This window comes from Lemur catta, chromosome 1, assembly GCF_020740605.2.
Source record: "Lemur catta isolate mLemCat1 chromosome 1, mLemCat1.pri, whole genome shotgun sequence".
Taxonomy (NCBI): domain Eukaryota; kingdom Metazoa; phylum Chordata; class Mammalia; order Primates; family Lemuridae; genus Lemur; species Lemur catta.
This window is the reverse complement of record NC_059128.1, coordinates 97,547,040-97,569,871: the sequence shown is the minus strand read 5'-3', so window position 1 is coordinate 97,569,871 and position 22,832 is coordinate 97,547,040. Positions and strand designations below refer to the sequence as shown.

The following is a 22,832-nucleotide window of genomic DNA, read 5'->3' as shown; positions in this document are numbered from 1 at the left end:
AACAAAGGGGCCAAATTCTTCTCATCTAGTCAAAATGCCATGGGCTAATCAAGCTGAATAATCTCTTTTTTTTCCTTATTAAGAATAATTTCCACCTTTATGTTATATCTGCCAACTACAGGTACTACATACAGCTGAAAAAATACTGCAAGAGACCCCCTTTATCCCACCAACAGAGGGATGCTGAACTGAAAGGAGATGGGAGCAATTCTGTTCCTGGATAAAAGATAGTCTGATATTAAAGATTCTTTGCTTAAGGCACAAATGTACCCGTCTGTGATTCTTTTTTAACAGCGCATTTTAGGGGCATGTAGCATCATCTTTTATGAAAGAGTGTGGTGAGAGGCCTTGTTATGACTCCCCATGGGGACTGTGACAGTACATTAACAAGGGAAGGGGCAGTAGGAAGAAAGCAAGCAAGTCATTTTAGGAGTTTAAAACAACGAAGGCAATCTTCCAATTCTTGCATCACCAAACCTCAGAGATGAGAGTTTACGGAATTAGGGTGAAGGGATGCTAGGGAGAGGTAGTAGTGATAGAAAACTCTAGTTCCCATTTTGTCTCTATTTGATTCTTGTGTAATTTCAGGGAATCCTTTGTTCAGTTTCCTACATTTTCATCTGATTTCTTCTTTACCACAGGTACTCAGAGGAATAAAGTGGTTGACTCAAAACACTTTGAGGAAGGTATGCACACAAATAGACAGTGAAATTGTACTAGGAGACCTTGCATATGCTGACATTTCACCTCCCTGTAAGTGTTCACAGGGATTCACCTTCGAGCATGCTGCGGGATGTGCAGAGGATTCTCTATCGCTTCCCTCTTTCTCCTAGAGGCAAACTCCCTTCAAAATCAAGCCTTTGCGCTCAAATGTCAACTCCTTTGTGAAACCCCAGCCCTCTTCCCGCTTGTGGCTCAGAGTTCTTCATGAACATCTCTACAGAAGACTTACCACGCTATTCTGGGCTTTAGGTGTCTTTCTGCTCTACCAGGGGTGGGCTCTTTTCAGCTTTGTGTGCCCCACTCTCCAGGGCCTGGCATGTGGCAAGTGCTTAAGAATTATAGAATGAGTGGAAGTTTCTACTCTTTGGAGCCTACATCTAGAAAGAGAATCTTGTTTTCAAAAGGGAGAATAAACAGAAGAGAAGCAAATTTTTTTTTTTTTTTTTTGAGACAAGGTCTCACTCTGTTGTCCTGGCTATAGCGCAGTGGTGCAATCATAGCTCACTGCAGCCTGGAACTTCTGGGCTCCAGCAACGCTCCCATCTTAACCTACAGAGTAGCTAGGACTACAGGTGCGTGCTACCACACCTGCCTCATTTAAAAAATTTTTTGTAGAGACAGGGTCTCGCTACATTGAGCAGGCTGGTCTTGGAGTCCTGGCCTCAAGTGTTCCTCCTGTCTCAGCCTCCCAAAGTGCTGAAATTATAGGTGTGAGCCACCATTCCTGGCTGAGAAGAAATTCTTTGAAAGTGCTGACTATGTTCCAGAATGCAGTTTCTCCCTCAGATTTAAAAATGCTATTGAAATTTATACTTCTCTCTATAGTGATTTTAAACAGGACTTACACATCTATTCCAAGTGTACTGCAGTAAAAACAAAGAAGAATCTTGACCCTCAAGTACTTCTTTTGGACTAACTTCCCAATCCCTTCGGTACTGTTCTCACTATATCGTTCCCTAAGCAGGGTGAAAAATCCTTGGGGTTCTCTTGTAACCTTCATTACTGAATCACCTACAAATTCTCACCTATGGACTCAAAACCTCTTATTTCCCTTCCCTATCACATTTTTCTTTTCCTTGGACCCCAAATGAATAAGGTACAAAAACACATGCCAGGGGCCTTATTCTATTCTTTAATGACTTACTGGTCTAACACTTGAGTGGGTCACATGCTGTCACTTGCTTGTCTGCTGCATAATAAGCTCCTAGAAAGCATGGGCTGCAATCCTATAGTTCTTCTGAAGGCATTTAGTTCATCATCATGTACAAAGAGGTGCTCAACAACCCTTTCTGATGACCATAATCAGATTCCACTTTACATCCTGTAACATCTCCTCCTCCTGTCGTAACACCCAGCTCCTTACCATCCATTTTAAAACACAGGGAGCATCAAAGGCCTAGCCCTTCCTGGTCCTCACTCTTAGCCATCTGGTCATCTGCTCACCACTTCACCACATGAGCCAACACACTCCTTCTGCACTCGGGTGTCCCACACTCAATGCTGACACTTTTTCACACAGTTCCCAATGCCTAATCTTCCTCAATCTTACAAATTCAGTGAGTATGTTTTCTTCAGTCCCCCAGAGACTATTCAATAGTTTACCTCCGGGATAAATGAACGTGATCAACAAAATCCGAAATATATCAATGGCAATTTCCCTCCTTACACTACAAAGAATCTCTTTTTAGTAATGTTTGCATCCCCAGCACCTAGCAGAATACTGGCAGACACACATTTTAATATGCAACATAAAATAAATATAACTATGTTATATTTATTGGGCACCCATCTATCTATCTAAACCGATCTCATTGTTTCCACACCTGCCCCTCTATAGTCGTGCTCCACAGAGCACTCAGTGATCCTTTGAAAATGTAAGTCAGATCATTTACTCTCAGAGTAGTATCTAAAGTCCTTAGCACGGCCTACAAAACTGTATATGATCTGGCCCCTGGCTACCTCTCTAAATTTATGTTTTTCCCACTTTTCCCTTGCCAACTCCACTCGAGTCACACTGGTCTCTCTGCTTTCCTTAAATATGCCAAACGTACTCCATCTTAGTGCTTTTGCACTTGCTGTCACCAGGCAGCTCCCTCCACTAAAATGGTACTTTATCAGAGAGGAGTAGCCTGCTTTCTTTTCCTCCATAGGACTTACCACCACCTGACAAATTACATATTTGGTTATCCCTTTGTTTTCTGTCTTTCCTCTCATGCCCCAGCCCTCACCAAATGTAACTTCATGAAAGCCAAGACTTGGGTGTCCTTTCATCACTCTATTCCCAGCACCTATGCAGTAGGCATTGCAGGAGCTCAATACATGAATGCATAAATGAATGTGGAAAGGACGGATGGTGAACATTTATATGTGCTCTAAATCTTTTTTTTTTTTTTTTTTTTTTTTTTTGAGACAGAGTCTCACTCTGTTGCCCAGGCTAGAGTGAGTGCCGTGGCATCAGCCTAGCTCACAGCAACCTCAGACTCCTGGGCTTAAGCGATCCTACTGCCTCAGCCTCCCGAGTAGCTGGGACTACAGGCATGAGCCACCATGCCCGGCTAATTTTTTTTGTATATATATTTTTAGTTGGCCAGATAATTTCTTTCTAGTTTTAGTAGAGACGGGGTCTCACTCTTGCTCAGGCTGGTCTCGAACTCCTGACCTCGAGCGATCCACCCGCCTCAGCCTCCCAGAGCTAGGATTACAGGCGTGAGCCACCGCGCCCGGCCTATATGTGCTCTAAATCTTAAATCCATTAGTTATGCTCTCTGACAGTACTGCTAAGCCTCTGCATTTTATCCCTTTTTATCACTGTCTCAGTCACAAACTCTAGAGTTGTGTAAAAGTTAAGGAAAGACAACAGCAAAATGAGCAGCAGCAGAGCCACAGAATGTTAGTCTGAAAAGGGGCTTAGAGATCATTATTTTACAAATGAAGAAACTGAGGCCCAGTGAGGAACAGTGTCTTGCAGAGAGTAACCTAAAAAACCAGTTAGCAAACCTGGAAATGCAATGTAGGTCTTCCATTCCCAATCAAGGATTCTTCTCTCTATACCATATAACTTCTCAATTGTTCTACACTTTGTCTAGCCATCTATAAAATACAATCAATGACAATGATTTAAAATATGCAAAGGGAGATTATATGACAGCAAGGCCAGAGTCTCACAAATGAAAAGCATTAGTCTCCCTTGCAACAGGTTAACAGAACAAGGCCTTCAGGATTCTGTTGGGAGATGCAGCCCTGAGATCTAACCACCATTATGGATAACCTCTCAGCTGATGCATACACATTGTATTTCTTTCTTAAATTCCCTTTTATGAAGAAGCACAGGAATATGGTTTAATGAACATTGAACACTTTATTTTTGCTTTCTTTCTGCCAGGTAGGTGAATTGAGTCTGAAGATATTTCCTTACAAATACAATTGCATCCATGCATTACAAAACTCCACAGAAAAAGTATTTGACTAAAAAAAGGTTATAAAATTGTGATTGCAACTCTATGATCTTATTTAAAGAGTCCTTTCTACTTTTTTAAAAAGTCCTTGTTTATCTGAAACAATTTTTGAAGCACTAGTGAGTATCCAGGTTTTATACTACTGTAATTCAAACTGAGCCAGATGTCCTCCTGATGTGTAAATCATATGCATTTCCTTATAGATCAATGGTTATTTTATAGAAATCTCAGCACAGAGTTCTAGTGGGGCCTACACCTAGCACACTAAAAGTCCATTCTAAATACAGCTATAAAGAATAAAGATATTAAAATTGTGTCAAATACATAAATTCCCTTCCCCTTCTTCCCCTCCATCGTATCATACCACCCCTTACCCCATAAACACATACATATTAGAACCAGGTAGCTTTTTTCTTTTTAAACAAACATATATAATGTATACATCCAAATGAGTAGAGCTGTACCTTTTAAATCATCTTTGGAAGTTATTCCAACAAGGCAAAGAATATTTCTCTAATCTTCTTTTAGAACACAGGCTCTCTAGATTTAGTGTGCATAAGGATCCCCCAGGGAACAGGTTAAGAATGCAGACTCTTAGAGATCTGGATTTAATTGCCCTTAGATGGGGTTAGGGAACCTGTATTCTTAACAAGCACTCCAGGTAAGTCCAAACAAGTGATCAATGAGAAATAGCACTTTAAAATAACCTCCAGAGTCAGTTCATAAGCCATAAAAAGATATAAAGACTTTAGAGTCAAACTCTGTATGTATGTATACATGACACACTGAAGGTTTATTTTATTTTACTTTCAAAATCTTCATTCTTCCGGATTGAATGTCTAAGTACAGATATGCACAGAAGTGTCTATTTGCAAACAACATACCTCCATGAAAGAGATTCCTAAGCTCCAGACATCAGAATGGATTCCATATTGCTCCCCTGAAATTCTTTCAGGCTGTAAGAAAACAGAAGGGAGCTTGTGAGTTGATGTACACTCCTCTAGGAAATACACACACTGAACATCAGCTCAGCTAAGGTGGGGAGCCACCAACGTTTGCACAGAATTTTATGGACAGCAAAACAATTTTACATGTGTGTATATATGTATGTATGTATATTATATAGATAATATATAGAAATTATGTAGATATATGTATATATAATCTCATTGAATCCTCACAAAGTCTCTGTGAGGAAGACTTCATTATCTCTATTTCACAGATAGGAAAATAGAAGCTCAGAGTAGTGAAATAGTTTAGGCAAGGTCCTATGCTAGTGAATGAGAAAAGAATTAAACCCAGGTCTTCTCTCTCCAAATCCAGTGGTCCGAGTTGTGTAGTAAGAAATTAAACATTATACAATATTATCACTTACTTGTATTTTGATAGGTGGGTTCTGGAACACTAGGGTTTAATTTTTTAACTTTTTATTTGGAAACAATTTTAAACTTACAGGCCAGTTAAAAGAAAAAGACTAGTGCAAAGAACATCTATAATTCCTTCAGCCAGATTCACTTACTATTCAAAATGTTCTTCCATTTATCAGGATTTCTTTTGATATGAACCAAGGAACAGTTTGAAGGGTCCATTTGGTACCCTTAGTTCTCCACTCAAGATGTGTAGGAAATAGCTGGTTGAGAAAGCTGCTACATGCACCCTCTGTATTGCAACAGGAATAGTTTCATACAGAGAGCAGGAGCTTCCTGATCTATCCCTCCAGGATATGGCATTCAGTACGGTAATTCACGGAAGTCTTTGAAATGAACACACAAACAAATTAATACTAGAAACTGAGGACTCACAAAGGTGGAATGACTGCTGAAGGTTACAGAGCTAATCATAGCAGGGCTGGGATCATAACCCACACTCCATTATCCAGTGCTAGCTAGTTCAACAGGTACTAGGATGTATTCACATACACCTAAAATCCTCTAGAATTGTTAAAGAAACAACCAAATGTTGCCTTACTCCCTGTCTTTTTTTCCTTCCTCTCTCCATTTCTTCATTCCACTGGCTAACGGGTATCAATATACAAGCACTTCACTCAGAATACAGAAAAAACAAACACACAAACAAAAGTGGAAGCCATGTACAAAATATTTTGGCAGAACCAACAATGAGATTAAATACATTCATTACATTTGCCTACTGAACTACCAAAACAAATGCAAACTGTAAGCTGCTAATAAAACATAGAAGAATTAAGTTAAATTAAAAAAAGAAAAAAATAGAAAAAGTGATCATGTTAACAGATATTAGGTGGGAAATAAGAGAACTCCTTAAGGATGACATTTTGACAACTTCTCCTTAGAGAAATTATTCTTGGAATGCGCTAACAAAACAAGATTACTGTTGTGATGCAGTGCTTGAGCAAGAATGCTCAGCAAAAGCCGGCAGCAAGCTCCATGGGTCTATCCTAACAAATTAAGGTATATAGGGATTGGGAAATGTTCCCAGGGCCCTGTAACTGACTTAGACAAAAGATGAGCCCCAATACATTCTGAATTTATGGAGCCAGGATTTAATGGCCTGAGGCTACACAATTCAAAGCTGTTCTCACACTTGAAGCCAAGGTGGCCTACCCTGTCCTCTCCCCTCAAAAACAAAATGAAACAGAACAAAACGAACCACCAGTTACCACATTGCTGACAGAAGATCTATGATGGACATTTTGCGGTTAAAAAGCTAAAGCTGGGGTTACTTTCTCACATGACAGCTGTCACCAATGTGGAAAGCTAAGTAATAGGAAAAACATGACTGTCATCCAAGGCACTTCTGTATTGGGGGTTAAGTGACCAGCAAAGAAAAAGAAACAGAAAACCCTGGCCTGTCCTTAGTAAGAACAGTAAAGAGTGGTGATGATCTAAAAGGCAGAATTTATGAAAGATCTTAAAGGGCAGTGGCTTCAAGCTGGCACTCACACTGTACTCCCTCCAGCTGTCCTCTGTGACTAGGCATTTACCAGGACCCACGTTTAGTTAACTGATCCCAGAACTGTCTCTGTTTACAATACAAGGGTTTACCTATCAAAAATACCAAGGTACCGCCCTTATCTCTTCTGAAAAAGGAGTTTCTGCTCAGACTTATGCTACTCAGAAAATTAACAAAGCAGGCACAAACATTAATACTTTAGGCTAGCTGCTAGCATGTAATCAAAATACATAACCCAAGTGATGGGGATTTTTTTTTTTTTTAAGTTGGCAGGATCCCTGCGTTGGTAGTACAGCATACTGTTTCAATGGGGTGTCAGATTGCTCCAATTCAGATCTATCATCCAGTTCTCTAATTCTCTCTTCTGCTGTGTCCAATATGCTATCAAATACAGTGAGTTTGTAATTTTAATCTATTAATAGAAGTTTTGTCTGAGATTTTTCAGATTTACTATGTCACTTTTAAAATGTGTGATCTTAAGTCTGTGTGCAACTGTTTCTGCTGCCTGTTCTTGCTACTGGATCTTCATGTTGCTGTTTACTTTTGTCCCTGGGTTTCTTTGACTGCTTGCTAGTTATTCCTCTTGAAAGAAAAATTTTGGAGAGGTTCTCTCGAGGCTTAAGGTGGATATGCCCACCTCAAACCAAGCCCTCAGCATGAAGTGCCTTGTCCAATTCAGGTCATATATACATATATCCAGCAAAGCTATGTCAGGGCTGGTCTATGGTCACAACTTTTCCCACTTTTCCTTTTTCTCCTGCTCCTCTGAGTCTCCAAAATGCCTTCTCCTCAGCTTTCTGGGAAGGGGTAAGGAGGAGCAGTACTTTGCCCTCACACTGAGGTGAGCCATTTCGGCTTCCAGCATGGAATGGGGAAGATCTCCTTTGAGACCTGCCTCAGGTGGACCCTGGGGCTTGACCTTTGCCCCTCTGCCTGAGTGTGGAATGGGCAAATGCCCTCAGGAGTAAGCATCCACGGTGCTCCTTCTGCTTTCCTCTCTGTTGCAGGATTTCACTCAAACATTGTCCTGGGAGTTCCCCATTGTCTTTTTAGCTCTTCAGGGCATTTGAGATGGTTTAAAAAAAACCTTTTAACTAGCATTTTTCAACAGAAAAAGTGATCCAAGTAACCTAGCTTGGGCTATTAGCAGAAACTAGAAGCTGGTGTCCTAATTAAATCTTGCCTTTCACTAGGTGCCAACTCTGAGACCTTGGGCTAAAGTTATTTCACCTTTGGTTTCCTCATCTTTAAAATGAAGATAATAATAATAATCATAATACACATACCTCATGGGGTTGTGTGAAGATTAAATTCAGTACATGCCACACAGGAATACTCAGTAAATGTCAGCCTCCTTCCAATCATCACCACGACCTTTACTATCACTGCATGAGCACAGCCAATTGAGTTGGAGCATGCAATCTATACAGGTTTTATTCCAGGTGAAAACAACTTCCAAGAATTGGAATACTCTGGGCAGAAAAAAACGTTCTGGAAATAATAGTAGTCATTTAGGCTGACTTTCTGATCCCAAAGGACAAGTATCTGAGTAAGATTTTTTTTTAATTTCAAAACTTAAGTTATGCATAATAATGTCAAACTTTTATATGTGATTTTTAAAAACTATAATAAATTACTAGGAGTGAATATTTGGTTAAAGTTTTAGGGACTTTTATCTTAAAAACAGAATACAATTTTTAGTAATTAGAACTTCTGAGAAATGGTTTAATTTAATATAAGCCCCAAGCTTATGGACCCCTTTCATTTCATAATCCTTCTGGATGAAATCCTTTTAAAATGTAGTTGAAAACCTTTCATGGTTTGGATGAAAGTGTCTACTGAACCTAATTATCTGTCCCTCTGACACTTCACTTTACAGGTCTTGGTGTCCTCATTTGGTCAACAAGGATGTTGGATCAAGATGACTTCACAAGTCTCCTACAAGTTCCATTGCTTAATGTGTACAAAAGTTGTTTGCTTTACTTTTGAAGACAGCGTCTCACTCTGTTGCTGGGGCTAGAGTGCAGTGGTGTCAACATAGCTCACTGCAACCTCAAACTCCTGGGCTCAAGCAATCCTCCTGCCTCAGCCTCCTGAGAGGCTGGGATTATAGGCACCCACCACCACATCTGGCTAATGTTTTTATTTTTTGGTAGACATGGGTCTCGCTATTGCCCAGGCTGGTCTCCAACTCCTGGGCTCAAGTGATCCTCCCGCCCTGGCCTCCCAAAATGCTAGGATTACAGGCGTGAGCCACTGCACTTGGCTCAGTTTTGGTTTGGGTTTTGTTTTTAATCACTGAGGATGTTACAGAAGACTTCCTGTCTTTTTCCTAATTATTTTTCTTGTATCTTACACTTTAGGTTATGGAGAATAAAGTGAGATTGTTTACACATACAGAGCTATTTCCTTCTGCTTTATTGTCTTTTCAATATTTGGGTGGCCTAGCTGGCTGTATTTGAGTAATTTGGGGCCTTCTATACCTTATAATACAAGTAAGATTCTTAATATAAAAAGTTAAGTGCTCTGCTTTTAATTAGTGAACAAGACACTTTTAAAATGCAGCTTTCATGAACTAATTCATTTATTTGGCACTGTGTGAGGGACTGAAGTACAGAATGAGCAGAATAAATCCTGCCCCTGTGAAGTTCACAATCTAGATTAGGAAAGACACTTAAATAATATGGATATAAACAGAAGCACAGCATAATGACTTTAGTCTTTGAAGGCAGATCACTTAGGTTTGAGTTCTGACTCTGTCACCTATTAACTGTGTGAACTTAGGTAAGTCATTTAACTTCTCTTGACTCAGTTTCCTCACCTATAAAATGAGAGTAATATATTGCCTACTTCATAGTGTTGTGAGGATTTAAAGAGTTAATATATGTAAGAGCTTAGAAGAGTGATTGGCACATAATGCTAATTGTTACCTATTATTATTATTATTGATGTTATTATCACTGTACAGAAGTATGCATAAGTATAAAGTGAGGGAAGATGTAAAATGAGGGCATTACATCAGATGTCCTCAAATTATATATTCCCATAATTTATTATTTGTCTTTTTCCCCACCTCCCCATGCCCACCCATGCCTTCTATTTCTGAGCCTTTGCTTATCCCCCCACAGTGATCTCTCTTCTATAAGAGCCCTTTTCACATACTGCTTAAATCATCAAATTTGTGCACTATATGCCTTCCTATTTTCTAAATATATGTTTAGTCCAAATTAAGTCTTTATTATGTCACACATAATGCTGCTATATATAATGTCACGTTTCCTATTTTACCCAGTCTTATCTAGATTATAGAGTAATTCCATTATACCTGACTAACAGCATGGAAAGTGCTCAGTAAATACTGTTTGATTAATTGAAGGTACTCCATTTCAGATACAGTTTTCACTGGCATAGACCAGGGGCTGGCAAACTTTTTCTGTAAAGGGCCAGACAGTAAACACATTTTACTTTGTTGGCCATATGGTATCTGCTGCAACAGTCACAACTACTCAACTCTGCCACTATAGTGCTAAAGCAGCCATGCACAAAATATAAACAAATGGGCACAGCCAAGTTCCAATAAAACTTTACTTACAAAAATAGGCAGTAAGCTGAATTTGGCCTAAGAGCTGTAGTTCACTGGTAGCTGGCATAGATCCTCATGTATAACTCTAAATTATAAAACAGGACCAGCTAAAAACAAGAACCAGTTGTGGTTATGAAAAAAAAAAGCCCAGCCCTTCTCCCTCCGGAGACTGTCAGCAAATAAAGGGCAGGGACTAATACCCATACTAAAATAATATAGACTATTTCCATTTTTCCCCACCCACAACATTTGATTTCACACCATCTAGGTAAGTACTTGGCCAACAAGAGCCTCCTACTGACTTCTAAGCAAAGGTCTCACTCTCAGGAGATCACTGTTCCTTTCCCAGGTATCTTATGCTTTTTACAGCTTGAACCATAAAGTTGATGACTAGAATTCACTCACCCAAGAAGCAAAGCAATTTTAGCTCTGCCAATCTGAGCTAATGTTTCATAATTTTAATCCTCACATTTTCAATTAACAGATGGACGCATCACATTCATACATAAACAAAAAGGAAAAAAGTAATTTCTTTAATGTGCACCTGGGAAAGACAACTGTAATCTGGATTTGTACATTCAAATATAATGCAATTTAATTATTAGAGCAATTTAAAGCTAATAAAAACATGCTGAGTAGTTGAGAAGTTGTTTCATTTATAGTTTTTTGGGTTTTTTTTTTAAATCACAATGTCTCATATTCTTTCAAAGACTGAAACTATAGCATTCAGCAAGGCATTGTTAACTATAGAAGTGGCTCACCAATCTCTTCTAACCTGGTCGACAGAGCAAGGAGGGAGATTAAGTTTTATAAAACTACATTCTGAGCAACATAGCAAGACTCTGTCTCTACAAAAAATAGAAAAATTAGCAAGGCATGGTGGCACATGCTTGTAGTCCCAGCTATTCAGGAGGTTGAGACAGAAGGATAACTTGAGCCCAGGAGTTTGAAGTTGCAGTGAACTATTATGACACCACTGCACTCCAGCCCAAGCAACAGAGCAAAACCCTGTCTCAAAAACAAACAAACAAACAAAAAACCCACCAAAAAACCCAAACAAGAGATATGATGACTTCAGAGGTTGATCTACTTTTTCTCACATTACCTCAAAAAAATAAGAATGTATAAATTTAAAAAAATGCAAGACAAAAATTAACTATTCTGGGATTCCAATGAAAATAAAATGCTTTGTATTTTTCTGAGAGTAAGATTTAGGGTTCTATCCTTAAATCTTTTAATCAAGATAATGTATGAACAAAGATTACTGAGAATAAGATCCACAGTTCTGTTCATACTAACATTGTTTAATTTCATGATACATACACAAAGGCTATTAGAAGTAAAAGGGACTACCTAATAGATCTAGAGCCCTCAGGATAAAAATTAACCCTAAGATGTTAAAACAAGACAAAACTTTGCTCCAAAAATGGCAGCAGATAAGCTTCTGTTTTGGCTTTCTCCTTCCCTTTCTCTCTCTCTCTCTTTTTTTTTTTTGAGACAGGGTCTCACTCAGGTTGCCCAAGCTACTGGAGTGCAGAGGCACAATCATAGCTCACTGCAACCTCAAACTCCTGGGCTCAAATGATCCTCCTCCCTCAGCCTCCTGAATAGTTGGGACTACAGGCATGCACTACCACATTCAGCTAATTTTTCAATTTTTTGTAGAGACGAGTCTTAGCTCTTGCTCAGGCTGGTCTTGGACTCCTGGCCTCAAGCAATCCTCCTGCCTTGGCCTCCCAAAGCACTAGGATTATAGGCATGAGCCACCTCGCCTGGTCTTCTCTCCCACTCTTAAAGTGATTGTGGAAACCAATAAACTAAAGCATTTTTATGGACACAAATAACTTCCTTTACTCAAAAGGTAAGAAAAAGAGGTCAAAGCCAAGTCCACACTGGTCTTTGCGATAACTCTATGCTTCTAATTTTTATTCTTGGTAAATTTATTTCAGTGAAACTAAATAAGTTATCTTACAATAGGCATGAATTCAACAACTAAAGGAAATATAGAGGTACAAATTCTAAGGGAATTGCCTGGTAAGCCCTTACATTCAGAGATCTATAAATAAAATTTGGCTATATCTATAATTTAATTTTGAGCTGGTAACAAAACATGTTTTTATTCCTGGGAAAAATAACCAATCTTATTGACTGACATTTTGGTATCCTTGAGGATTAATTAAATAAGCAATGTAGAAAAGCAGCCAATATGCTATAAGGTGCAATTTTTCTGTAGGATTAAACTTCAAAACTCAGCAATTTCATACTTGAACCAACCAGTTAAGTCAACAAAGTCAGATAAGTTGATAGCTCCTATATAAAACTTAACGTCTTTTAGAAAGACTTAAAAACCAAATCATGACTGGATTGACTTTGTAATTTATATCTTCTAGGCTAAAGCTGTGGAATTAATTCAAGAATTATGCATTACCAAGTACATAAAGATAAAGATGTTGGTTTTAAATGTTATTTTTGCATAAGTTTACTTACCGCCATATAAGCATTTGTTCCAACATACGTCTTGGCTATAGAATTCACCAGCTATGAGACAAAACAGTCTGTTAGAACAATATAAAGATAATGTGGAAATAAAATGGGCAATTATTCCTCATTTAACCTACAATCATCATTCCTATAAATCAACGAAAAATTATGTAAAAGGGAGCAAATTTATCTACAAAGGCATTAAAAATGATTAAATCTCTCTTTTCTTTTGAATGTGATTTCCAATTTAAACAAGCACAACATTACAGTTTATAGCAGATAACCTTAAACAATTCACTTAAGCAGGATGCTTATCGCTTTAGTACCCCAAACCCGCCAGATATAAAAAGTCAATTTGAAGTAGAATTTGAACACACTCATTTTTTAGTCAGATGGCGCAAGATGTGGATGAAGCCCCATGCATTACTAGAATGAAATGAACACTAAATACGCTGGAGGGATAACAGACTTTGACAACTCATAATACAACGATGACCTTCGCTTTGGTCTTCGTGTTTGGCTGGGAGTAAAGGTGGCTGCAATTCAAATCAACATCACAGCACGCTCATGGGTCACTATCACTGGAGTTCTCAGGGGAGGACCAAAATGGAAATTAATTAAAATTTGTGCTGCACATTGTAATGGCCCTCCACCATTGTTGCTCCCAATATTAATTTTTATTGTGGGCCAGTTGGGCTCCCCAGGCACAGCTCCCACTCTGCCCTCCCTTTTGTCTGGCCAAAACGCTTTCATATCAAAGCTGCATATCAATGAAGTTTGCTATTCGTAAGTAGTAATTACAATATCAGCAGTTTTTACTATCATTAAACAATGAACAATCATATTCTGATGAAGGAAACTCGCTCAGAGATTAAAAATGAATAACACAATCCCAGCCGAGGAAAAGATACAGAGTTTCTGTTTGTCTGGCAGCTAGGTGATTTTTCAATTCAGAGTGTAGATTGAAAATAAAAAGTGGTTGGTGCAGAGAGGAGAACACAGTGGGAGGAAAAAGACCTACCTGAGTGCTAACTCCAAAATCACACAGCTTCACTTGTCCTCTTGTGTTTACTAGCATATTGGAGGGCTTCACATCTAAAAAGGGACCAGAAAAGTCCACGTAACTAATTCCATCTCTACAGTGCTTGTTTTTAAAAAGCATACACGCACACCATGCCACATTGCAGAAATGACATCATCTGCTCAACCTGAAATTCTAATCACAAATTTAATGCAAAGCATTTTATCTGGAGGCAAAATGTAAGGTCCTAACTCCTCTACTTCCAACCAATTCAGGTTTCTATAGAAGCAAGGGTTTATTTTAAGTGAAAGTCAAATCAAATCCTGGCTTATAACAACAGTAAATACATCCATCATCCTATTCCTAGCCTTTCAGGAAAAGTAGATAGATAAGAAAATGTAATCTTCTTACAAAGAATTTGCACAAAAGGATTAGCTTTGCTTTATATGTGTAACCATCAAGCTAGCCCTCTCATCTAAGAAGTAGTAAGGCCAAAGGAAAGTCAACAAGGTTAAAAAAAATCATTCCTATGTTGCTGGTAACAGGTCATATCTGAATGAAACAATGAGAAAATGAATGCAGTATTGCTATTTCCCACGTTTTATGTGACAAATACTACTTCAGATAATACTCAGAAATTGATCTAAAAGATGACTATATGTGTGTGCATGCATGCATTTATCAGTCTTTGTTTCATTTATCCTTCTCTTTCTTACATCATTTTTGACTGCTGTTAGTTAACAAAAGAATTGACATAGCTTTCAGCAAAGCAGTCAGTCGCTAAATAATGACACAAAAGGTTTCTGTAAAGCATCATCAGTGACAACAATGAGTCTTTTCAGGAATTCCGGAAGCCCACAAAAACCATCCAAGCAGGAAAAGAGCACACCACTTTTGATGGTACAGAGCACCACCTGCTTCAGTGCTTCATCTTTAAGGGCAAAAGTGGTTCTAGAACAGACAACTGGTTATATTTAATATAGCATATAACCTTAACCACCTTGAAACTGAACAACAGACTCATTTTTTTGATGTAACGTTTAAAAAATAATCTGCAAATGAGTTAATCTCCCCCCGGCCCTCCATCCTGCGAAAGAGCACCCCAACAAAGTATCTTGCCGAGAGGAGGTACTTATTTCAAATTTCAAGTTCAAATACAGTAATCTACAATTGTTGAACCCTGTGACAGGCAATGTGCTAGGCACAATCTCAAACGTTAGCTCACTTAGTGTTGTCTGACTGAACTTGAATGTAAACTCCATGAAGGCAGGGACTTTGTCTCTTTTATTGATTATTGTATTCCCAGTCCCTGGAAGAATGCCAGGCGTACAGTAGGTGCTTAATAAATATTTGTCGAATCGCTAAGTGAACAGATGAATGGAAACCATATATTATTTTATGTTGATGACTCTGTTTCAGTGATGAGGGGTAAACCATAGAACATGTCTCTGTGCCATGTCCTTTAGATAACACACACTATAACGTATGTTGGGGTGGGGGTGGTTCTCTGTCTGAATAAAAGTTGGTATGCCCAGGTAGGTATAAGCTTTTTTACCAACTAGTCTCTCAACCTCCAGTTTTCTCCTAATTGCAATATACTTCTTATACCATCATCACATTAAACCTTAGATATACCACTTTCACTACATCACTTCTCTCCTTAAAGAGGAAGTTAAATATTCCCAGACATGCCCCTTACCCACCACAATGTGAACTCATTAAGAACAGGGCTGTGCTTTCAAGTGTGCTCCAGCAGTCAGTACAACACAGCATAGACAGCCACACCAGACACTGTATAATAAACATTTGCTAAACTGAAACAAATGTTAGATCCTACATAGCCTGGTCTTATTTTCCAAATCTAATTCTCACCATAGGCCCTCAACTTTGAGTACTTTTCTTTTGGACAATCTGTTCTTTTATGTAATATATTGATACCCTAAAGCACTCTTAAGCCACCACATCAGATGGAAACAGGTAATGAACAAATATTATGAACTCCTGGAAGAAGGGGCTGCCTGGAAATCATGAGGTACACTAAACAAAGCAAATCTTTAGTGTGAATCAGACATACACTTAAGTGGATCAATAGAGAGAGAAAGAATAAAACAACAACACTGCTAGACTATATTCTAAGAGGCAGAGTGTAAATGAGAACCTGACTGCATTTTCCAGCTTTCCAACATCTTTTTAACATACATGTAAGCCTACTGTCTGACTTTTGCACATTTACCTCTCAGCCTAGTTTTTTTTTAAAACTAGTTTTTAGGAGCATTTTATGTATGAAAGTACTAGACATCTAGCCATCCTCAAACCAACCTTTGTGTTCCAACTAGATTGTTTTAATCACTATCTCAAAAAAAAATCCCATCATTAAGCCTTTGTTCATTTATTTTATCAACATCCTCCCACCCCCAGATTTAGAAACGCTTCCTCTGTATTTTCTGACTACCTGAGTCCTGCCCATTCCTCATCTCAAGTACCTGCTTCCCTACTGCCCACACTACTCAGGCCTTCAAAGTCACTACTTCCTTCGAATTGCTATAGCATCTTTTGTCTATATCATTTGTCTGGGATGCTGCATATGACACCTTATTTATTTTAGAGACAGGGTCTTGCTGTGTTGCCCAGGCTGGACTCAAACTCCTAGGCTCAAGTGGTCCTCTCACCTCAGCCTCCCAAGTGGTTGGTATTATAGGTGTGTGCCACTGTGCCAAGCTTTTATGACACTTTCTATTAGTAGTTTCTTACTATATTTGCTGTTACAGGTAGCATCAACCCAAGAAATGAATTCACAGGGTAGGAATACACTTTATATTTAATACATCTTTGTATGTATCCTTCCCAAGTATAGTATCTTGCTTACTGGTTAATGGCTTTTTAAACAATATATTAAATTTGCTAATATAAATGCCTCCTTCCCCAGCAATATCTTGAGACATAATTTGAACATAACAGACCCCTTTAAACAAAGTCAATGGATTCAAGCTAGGAGACAGAAGACCTGGGTTTTAGTCTCTTTCTGATCCTGTCACAAACTTGGCACATGACTTTGAACTTGGCATGTGATTTTTTTTTTTGAGACAGAGTCTCACTTTGTTGCCCAGGCAAGAGTGAGTGCCATGGCATCAGCCTAGCTCATAGCAACCTCAAACTCCTGGGCTTAAGCGATCCTACTGCCTCAGCCTCCCGAGTAGCTGGGACTACAGGCATGCGCCACCATGCCCGGCTAATTTTTCTATATATTTTTAGCTGTCCAGATAATTTCTTTCTATTTTTAGTAGAGACAGGGTCTTGCTCTTGCTCAGGCTGGTCTCGAACTCCTGACCTCCAGCGATCCACCTGCCTCAGCCTCCCAGAGTGCTAGGATACCAGGCGTGAGCCACCACACCCGGCCCGGCATGTGATATTTTAGTTTCCACCTCTGTAGGGAGATAATAATATAATAGTGACAATCCTAAAGAACTGTAAGGATCAGGTGAGATAATCAATGTAAAACTGCTTTTTAAACTGTCAAACATTCCATAAACGTAAGGTATTACTATTATCAACTAATAAACAACCAAGCTACAAAAAGTAATATATTTCATTATATTTAGAGAATAATTTCTATTGCTGTTGTAGCAATTTAAGCTGTATTTGAGTAAAATTCTAGCTGAAAAAAAAAAAATTTCCAAAACACAGGAAGTAGAACTGTGAAGCCGATTTAACATTTATGAGGAAACATTTTTGCCTGGCCATATGTACTCATTCCTTGACAAGGCTACTGAGCTGGTTTCCCTATTTTTATACTTGTTCTGCTATAGTCTGTGTTCAACACAGTAGCTAACATGATCCTTTTAAAGCCTAAATCAGACCACATCCCTTCTTTGCCTAAAACCTCCAAGGGCTTCCCAGCTCAGTGCAAATGTCTTCCCATGGTCTCCAAGGTACTCATGAGCTCCCCCTCCCCCCCCACACCCTCTGTGGTCTCATCCTTACCACTTCTCTCCCTGCCCACTCTGCTTCAGCTCACTGGCCTCCTTGCCAGGCACGTTCCTGCTTTGTAGTTCCATGTTCCTGGAACATTCTGCTCCCACGTACTGTATACACATGGCTTGCTCATTCACTTCCTTTAGGTTTCTGCTCTAATGTTACCTTTTTAAGAGAAGCCTTCTCCAACCACCCAGTATGAAATAGCAATACCCTCCTGCCCAGAGACTCCCTTTCCCTTTCCCCCCTCTTCAATGTTCTTCTAAACATTTAGTACCACCAACACACTGTATCTCTACATATAAATCTATTAATTCTTGGTCCTCCTCTCTTAAAGGGAAGTTCCATGAATGCACATTTGATCTGTTTTGTTCACTACTATATTTAGAATGGTGTTTAGTACACACAGGAAACAATATTTGTTGAACAAATGGTGAATGAATGAGGTCTCTACTAAATAGATGGGCTAACATGCTCACCCACAAAAGCATAAATTTGACCTGAGAAAGAGCTGCATCTTTTCCCATTTAATGGAATACACTTCAGAATGAATGCATTTCTTTCTTTCTTTCTTTTAGAGACAGTCTTGCTCTGTCACCCAGAAGTGCAGTGGTATGATCACAGTTCACTACAGTCTCAGACTCCTGGGCTCAAGCAATACTGCTGCCTCAGCCTCCTGAGTCACTAGGACTATAGGCGCATGCCACCATGCCCAGCTAATTTTTAAATTTTTTGTAAAGATGGGGGATCTCGCTGTGATGCCCAGGCTCTTCTCAAATTCTTGGGCTCAAGCAATCCTCCTGCCTTGGCCTTCCAAATTGTTGGGATTCCTGGTGTGAACCACACCACGCCTGATCCTCCCAACTAGCTGAGACTATAGGTATGCACTATCATACTCACCTAATTTTTAATTTTTTTTTTTTGGTAGAGACAGGGTCTCCCTATGTTGCCCAGGCTGGTCTTGAACTCCTGGTCTCAAGCAATCCTCCCACCTTGACCTCCCAAAGTGCTGAGATTACAGGTATGAGGCACCACACCTGGCCCACAGTCATTTAAAAATACTCCTTCAGCAAATATTTACTGATGTCTTACCACGTGCCAGAGATGGCACATACTAGATGCTGTGGGGAGACACATGAGTAAGACTCTGTCTCTGGCCTCTGGGAGCATGCAGACCAAGAAGTTGTTGATATATTCTTTGACCAAAAATACTGCTATGAGATTTCAGGATAACAATGTTGCTTATGTATATTCTTAAGGGGATTTTCCTTCTGAACAATTGGCTTGTTTCTTATAATAAAGACAATGAGAGCTATAAAACACCTGGCTGTGCATTTAAAAAATAAAGCTTTTTAGGTTCTACCCCAGATCTACCGAATCAGAAACCAGTACAATACAGCATGGTATGCAGGACAGCGTTTAGAAAAGACCAACATAATCCACTGCATTTCCCTCTGATTTAACTTCTAAAAAGTTCAGAGTATCTGAAGAGAAATATCTTCTCTTGTTTCACTTTACTTTTTGAAATCAATTTTTATTCATTTTAGAAAAACCAACTGCAGATATTTTGAATGTACAATTTGATGATTCTAACAAAAGTATACATCATGTAATCAAACCACAATCAAAACAGGGAACATTTGCATCACTCCCCAAAATTTGCTGTGCCCCTTTACAGTCAACTCGACCCCGACCGCTAGCCTATGGTAACGACTGAGTGGTTTCTGTCATTAAAGACTAGTTACAGTTTGCCTTTTCTCATACATCATAAACCCCACAATATGTTGCTATTATTTGTGCTTTAAAATCTGATGATTAGTGTTTGGACAGTATATCTCTATCATTATACTTAAAACAAGTGTCTTGCAAACACTGTGACATTGGGTCTAGCTTTTTAAAATAGTTTGACATTTATGCTTTTAATTGGGGTATTTAGACCATTTATATTTAACTTTATTTACTTATTTATTTATTTATTTTTGAATGAATGAATGAACAAATGACACAGTCTCACTCTGTTGTCCTGGCTAGAGTGCAGTGATATCATAATAGCTCACTGCAACCTCAAACTCCTAGCCTCAAGTGAGCCTCCTGCCTCAGCCTCCTGAGTAGCTGGGAGGGACTATCAGTGCAGGCCACCATGCCCTGCTAATTTTTTCTGTTTTTTGTAGAGATGGGGTCTAACTCTTGCTCAGGCTAGTCTCAAATTCCTGATCTCAAGTGATCCTCCTATCTTGGCCTCCCAGAGCACTAGGATTATAGGTGTGAGCCATTGCACCTGGCCCTTTTCCTTCTTTTCCTGCTTTCTTTTGGGTTAATTGGGCTGTTTTTTTTTTTTTGTTTGTTTGTTTGTTTGTTTTTTAGCATTCCACTAATCTCTACTACTGGCTTCTAAGCCAGTGATTGGCAACCTTTTTCTGTAAAGGGCCATAAGGTAAATATATCGGGCTTTTGGAGCCACAAGGTTTTTGTTGTAACTACTCAAATTCTGCCACTGTAGTTCAAAAGCAACCACAGGCCACATGTAAATGAATGGGCATGGTTGTGCTTCAATACAATTTTGTTTATAAAAACAGACAGAGCTCCAAGTTTGAGCCATGAGCTTAAGTTTGCCAGCCTGTTTGAAGCTTTATGTTTTTTAATGGCTGTTCTAGAATTTACAACATGTTGCTTTAACTTCTTATAGTTTACCTTCAAGTAATACTATGGCATTTCATTTACAATGTATGATTACAATAGTATTATTTCCATTTTCTTCCCTTCATCTTCTGTGCTGTTGTCATACATTTTCCCCCTATGTATATTATAAGCCCCACAATACAGTGTCTTTATTTTTGCTTTAAATTTTAAAGAGAAAAAAACTTTCCTATTTATCCACATTTACCCTTTCTGGCACTATTTATTCCTTTGTGCAGCTCTAACCATCCATCTGGTATTTTCCTTCTTCCTAAATAACTTCCTTTAACATTTTTTATAATGTTGGTTTACTATCAATGAATTCTCTCAGATTTGTTTGTCTGAAAAGTCTTTATTTAGCTATTACTTTTGGAAAATATATTCATTGGGCATAGAATTCTGGATTAACAGTTTTTTCTTTCAACATTTTTAAGATATCTTTCCATTATCTTCTGCCTTGCATAGCTTCTGACAAGAAGTCTGCCGTCATGCTTATCTTTGTTCTCTCTACTTAATGTGTTTTGTTTTCTCTGAACATTTTTTTTTTTTTTTTTTTTGAGACAGAGTTTCACTCTGTTGCCCGGGCTAGAGTGAGTGGTGCCATGGAGTCAGCCTAGCTCACAGCAACCTCAAACTCCTAGGCTCAAGCAATCCTCCTGCCTCAGCCTCCCGAGTAGCTGGGACTACAGGCATGTGCCACCATGCCTGGCTAATTTTTTCTATATATATTTTTAGCTGTTCATATAATTTCTTTCTATTTTTACTAGAGACAGGGTCTCGCTCTTGCTCAGGCTGGTCTCGAACTCCTGAGCTCAAACAATCCGCCTGCCTTGGCCTCCCAGAGTGCTAGGCTTGCAGGCGTGAGCCAGCGCGCCTGGTCTGAACATTTTAAATATTTTTTTTTTTTTTTAGTCACTAGCTTTCAAAATTTTGATTTTGATATGATCTGGTGTGGTTTCATGTTCGCCCTGGTTAGGGTTCACTGAGCTTCTTAGATCTGTGGGTTTACAGGTTTCACCAAACTTGGAAAGTTTTAGGCCATTATTTATTCAAATTATTTTTTGTTCCTTTTTCTCTCCTCTTCTCCTGAGACTTCAGTTAACATATGTCCTAGACTACTTGATACTGTCTCACAGGTCACTGAGGCTATGCTCATTTCTAAAACTCTTTTCTCTAATAGTAGAAAAAAGCAATTTTGTAGAAATTTTGGATAATCTATCTCTAACTTCAAGATCACAATCATTTCTTCTGTAGTGTCTAATCTGCTGCTAATTCCATCAAATGAAATTTTTATTTCAGATATTTTATTTTTCATCATTGAAAACAGATGTTCCATTTGGTTCTTTTTTATATCTTCTATTTCTCTCCTCATTATGCTCACGGTTTCTATGAAATCCTTGAGCATATTTATAAATTTTATAATAATTGATCTAAACTCCTTGTCTGCTAAGTCCATTATCTCTGGCGTGTGTGTTGGGGGGGCAGTGAGTGGGGTCCTTTTTCTATTGACTAATATTTTTTGCCTGGTTATGGTCTTTCATCCATAATCAGAAGAAAAAATTTTTACTTGTCTACTGATTTTTATTTGGATGCCAGATGCTGTGAATCTTCCTGTTGACTGCTGGATTTTGTTGTAATCCTTTTAAGAGTGTTGAACTTGATACCAGCAAGTAGTTTAAGTAACTTGCAGATAGCTGAATCATTTTGAGGCTTATTTTATTTTTTATTTTTTATTTTATCTTTTCCCCCAATATAAAAGGCTTATTTTAGAGGTTTTATTTTAGTAGCCCCACTACTAAAGCATGAACCTTCTAAAGTTTCTCTTGAATGCTCTAATGTATTTAATGAGAGCACTGAATGCTCTTCACTGGCTTGTTGGAATTAAAAACATTACCAATCTTGTATAAGCTTTGGGAATTGTCTTATAGTTCTCCAGAAATATCTTTCCCAGACAGCAATTTGTTGTCTAGCTTTGCAAGATTTCAGCCTA

General features: G+C 38.6%; 1 protein-coding gene across 4 annotated transcripts in view; it reads right to left on the bottom strand.

Moving 5' to 3' along the window:
* Window positions 1-22,832, bottom strand: part of MAP2K5 (mitogen-activated protein kinase kinase 5) — a 243,271-nt gene that overhangs the window by 98,463 nt on the left and 121,976 nt on the right. For 3 of the 4 annotated variants that reach the window (XM_045541664.1, XM_045541653.1, XM_045541644.1), the window contains exons 14-16: window positions 14,195-14,268; window positions 13,180-13,230; window positions 5,063-5,134 (exon numbers count right to left, since the gene is read on the bottom strand). In XM_045541664.1, the coding sequence (XP_045397620.1) occupies window positions 5,063-5,134; window positions 13,180-13,230; window positions 14,195-14,268 (197 nt within the window). Of the gene's footprint in view, window positions 1-3,382; window positions 3,814-5,062; window positions 5,135-13,179; window positions 13,231-14,194; window positions 14,269-22,832 lie in introns of those variants that run through there. The other variant, XM_045541676.1, reaches the window with a different exon arrangement.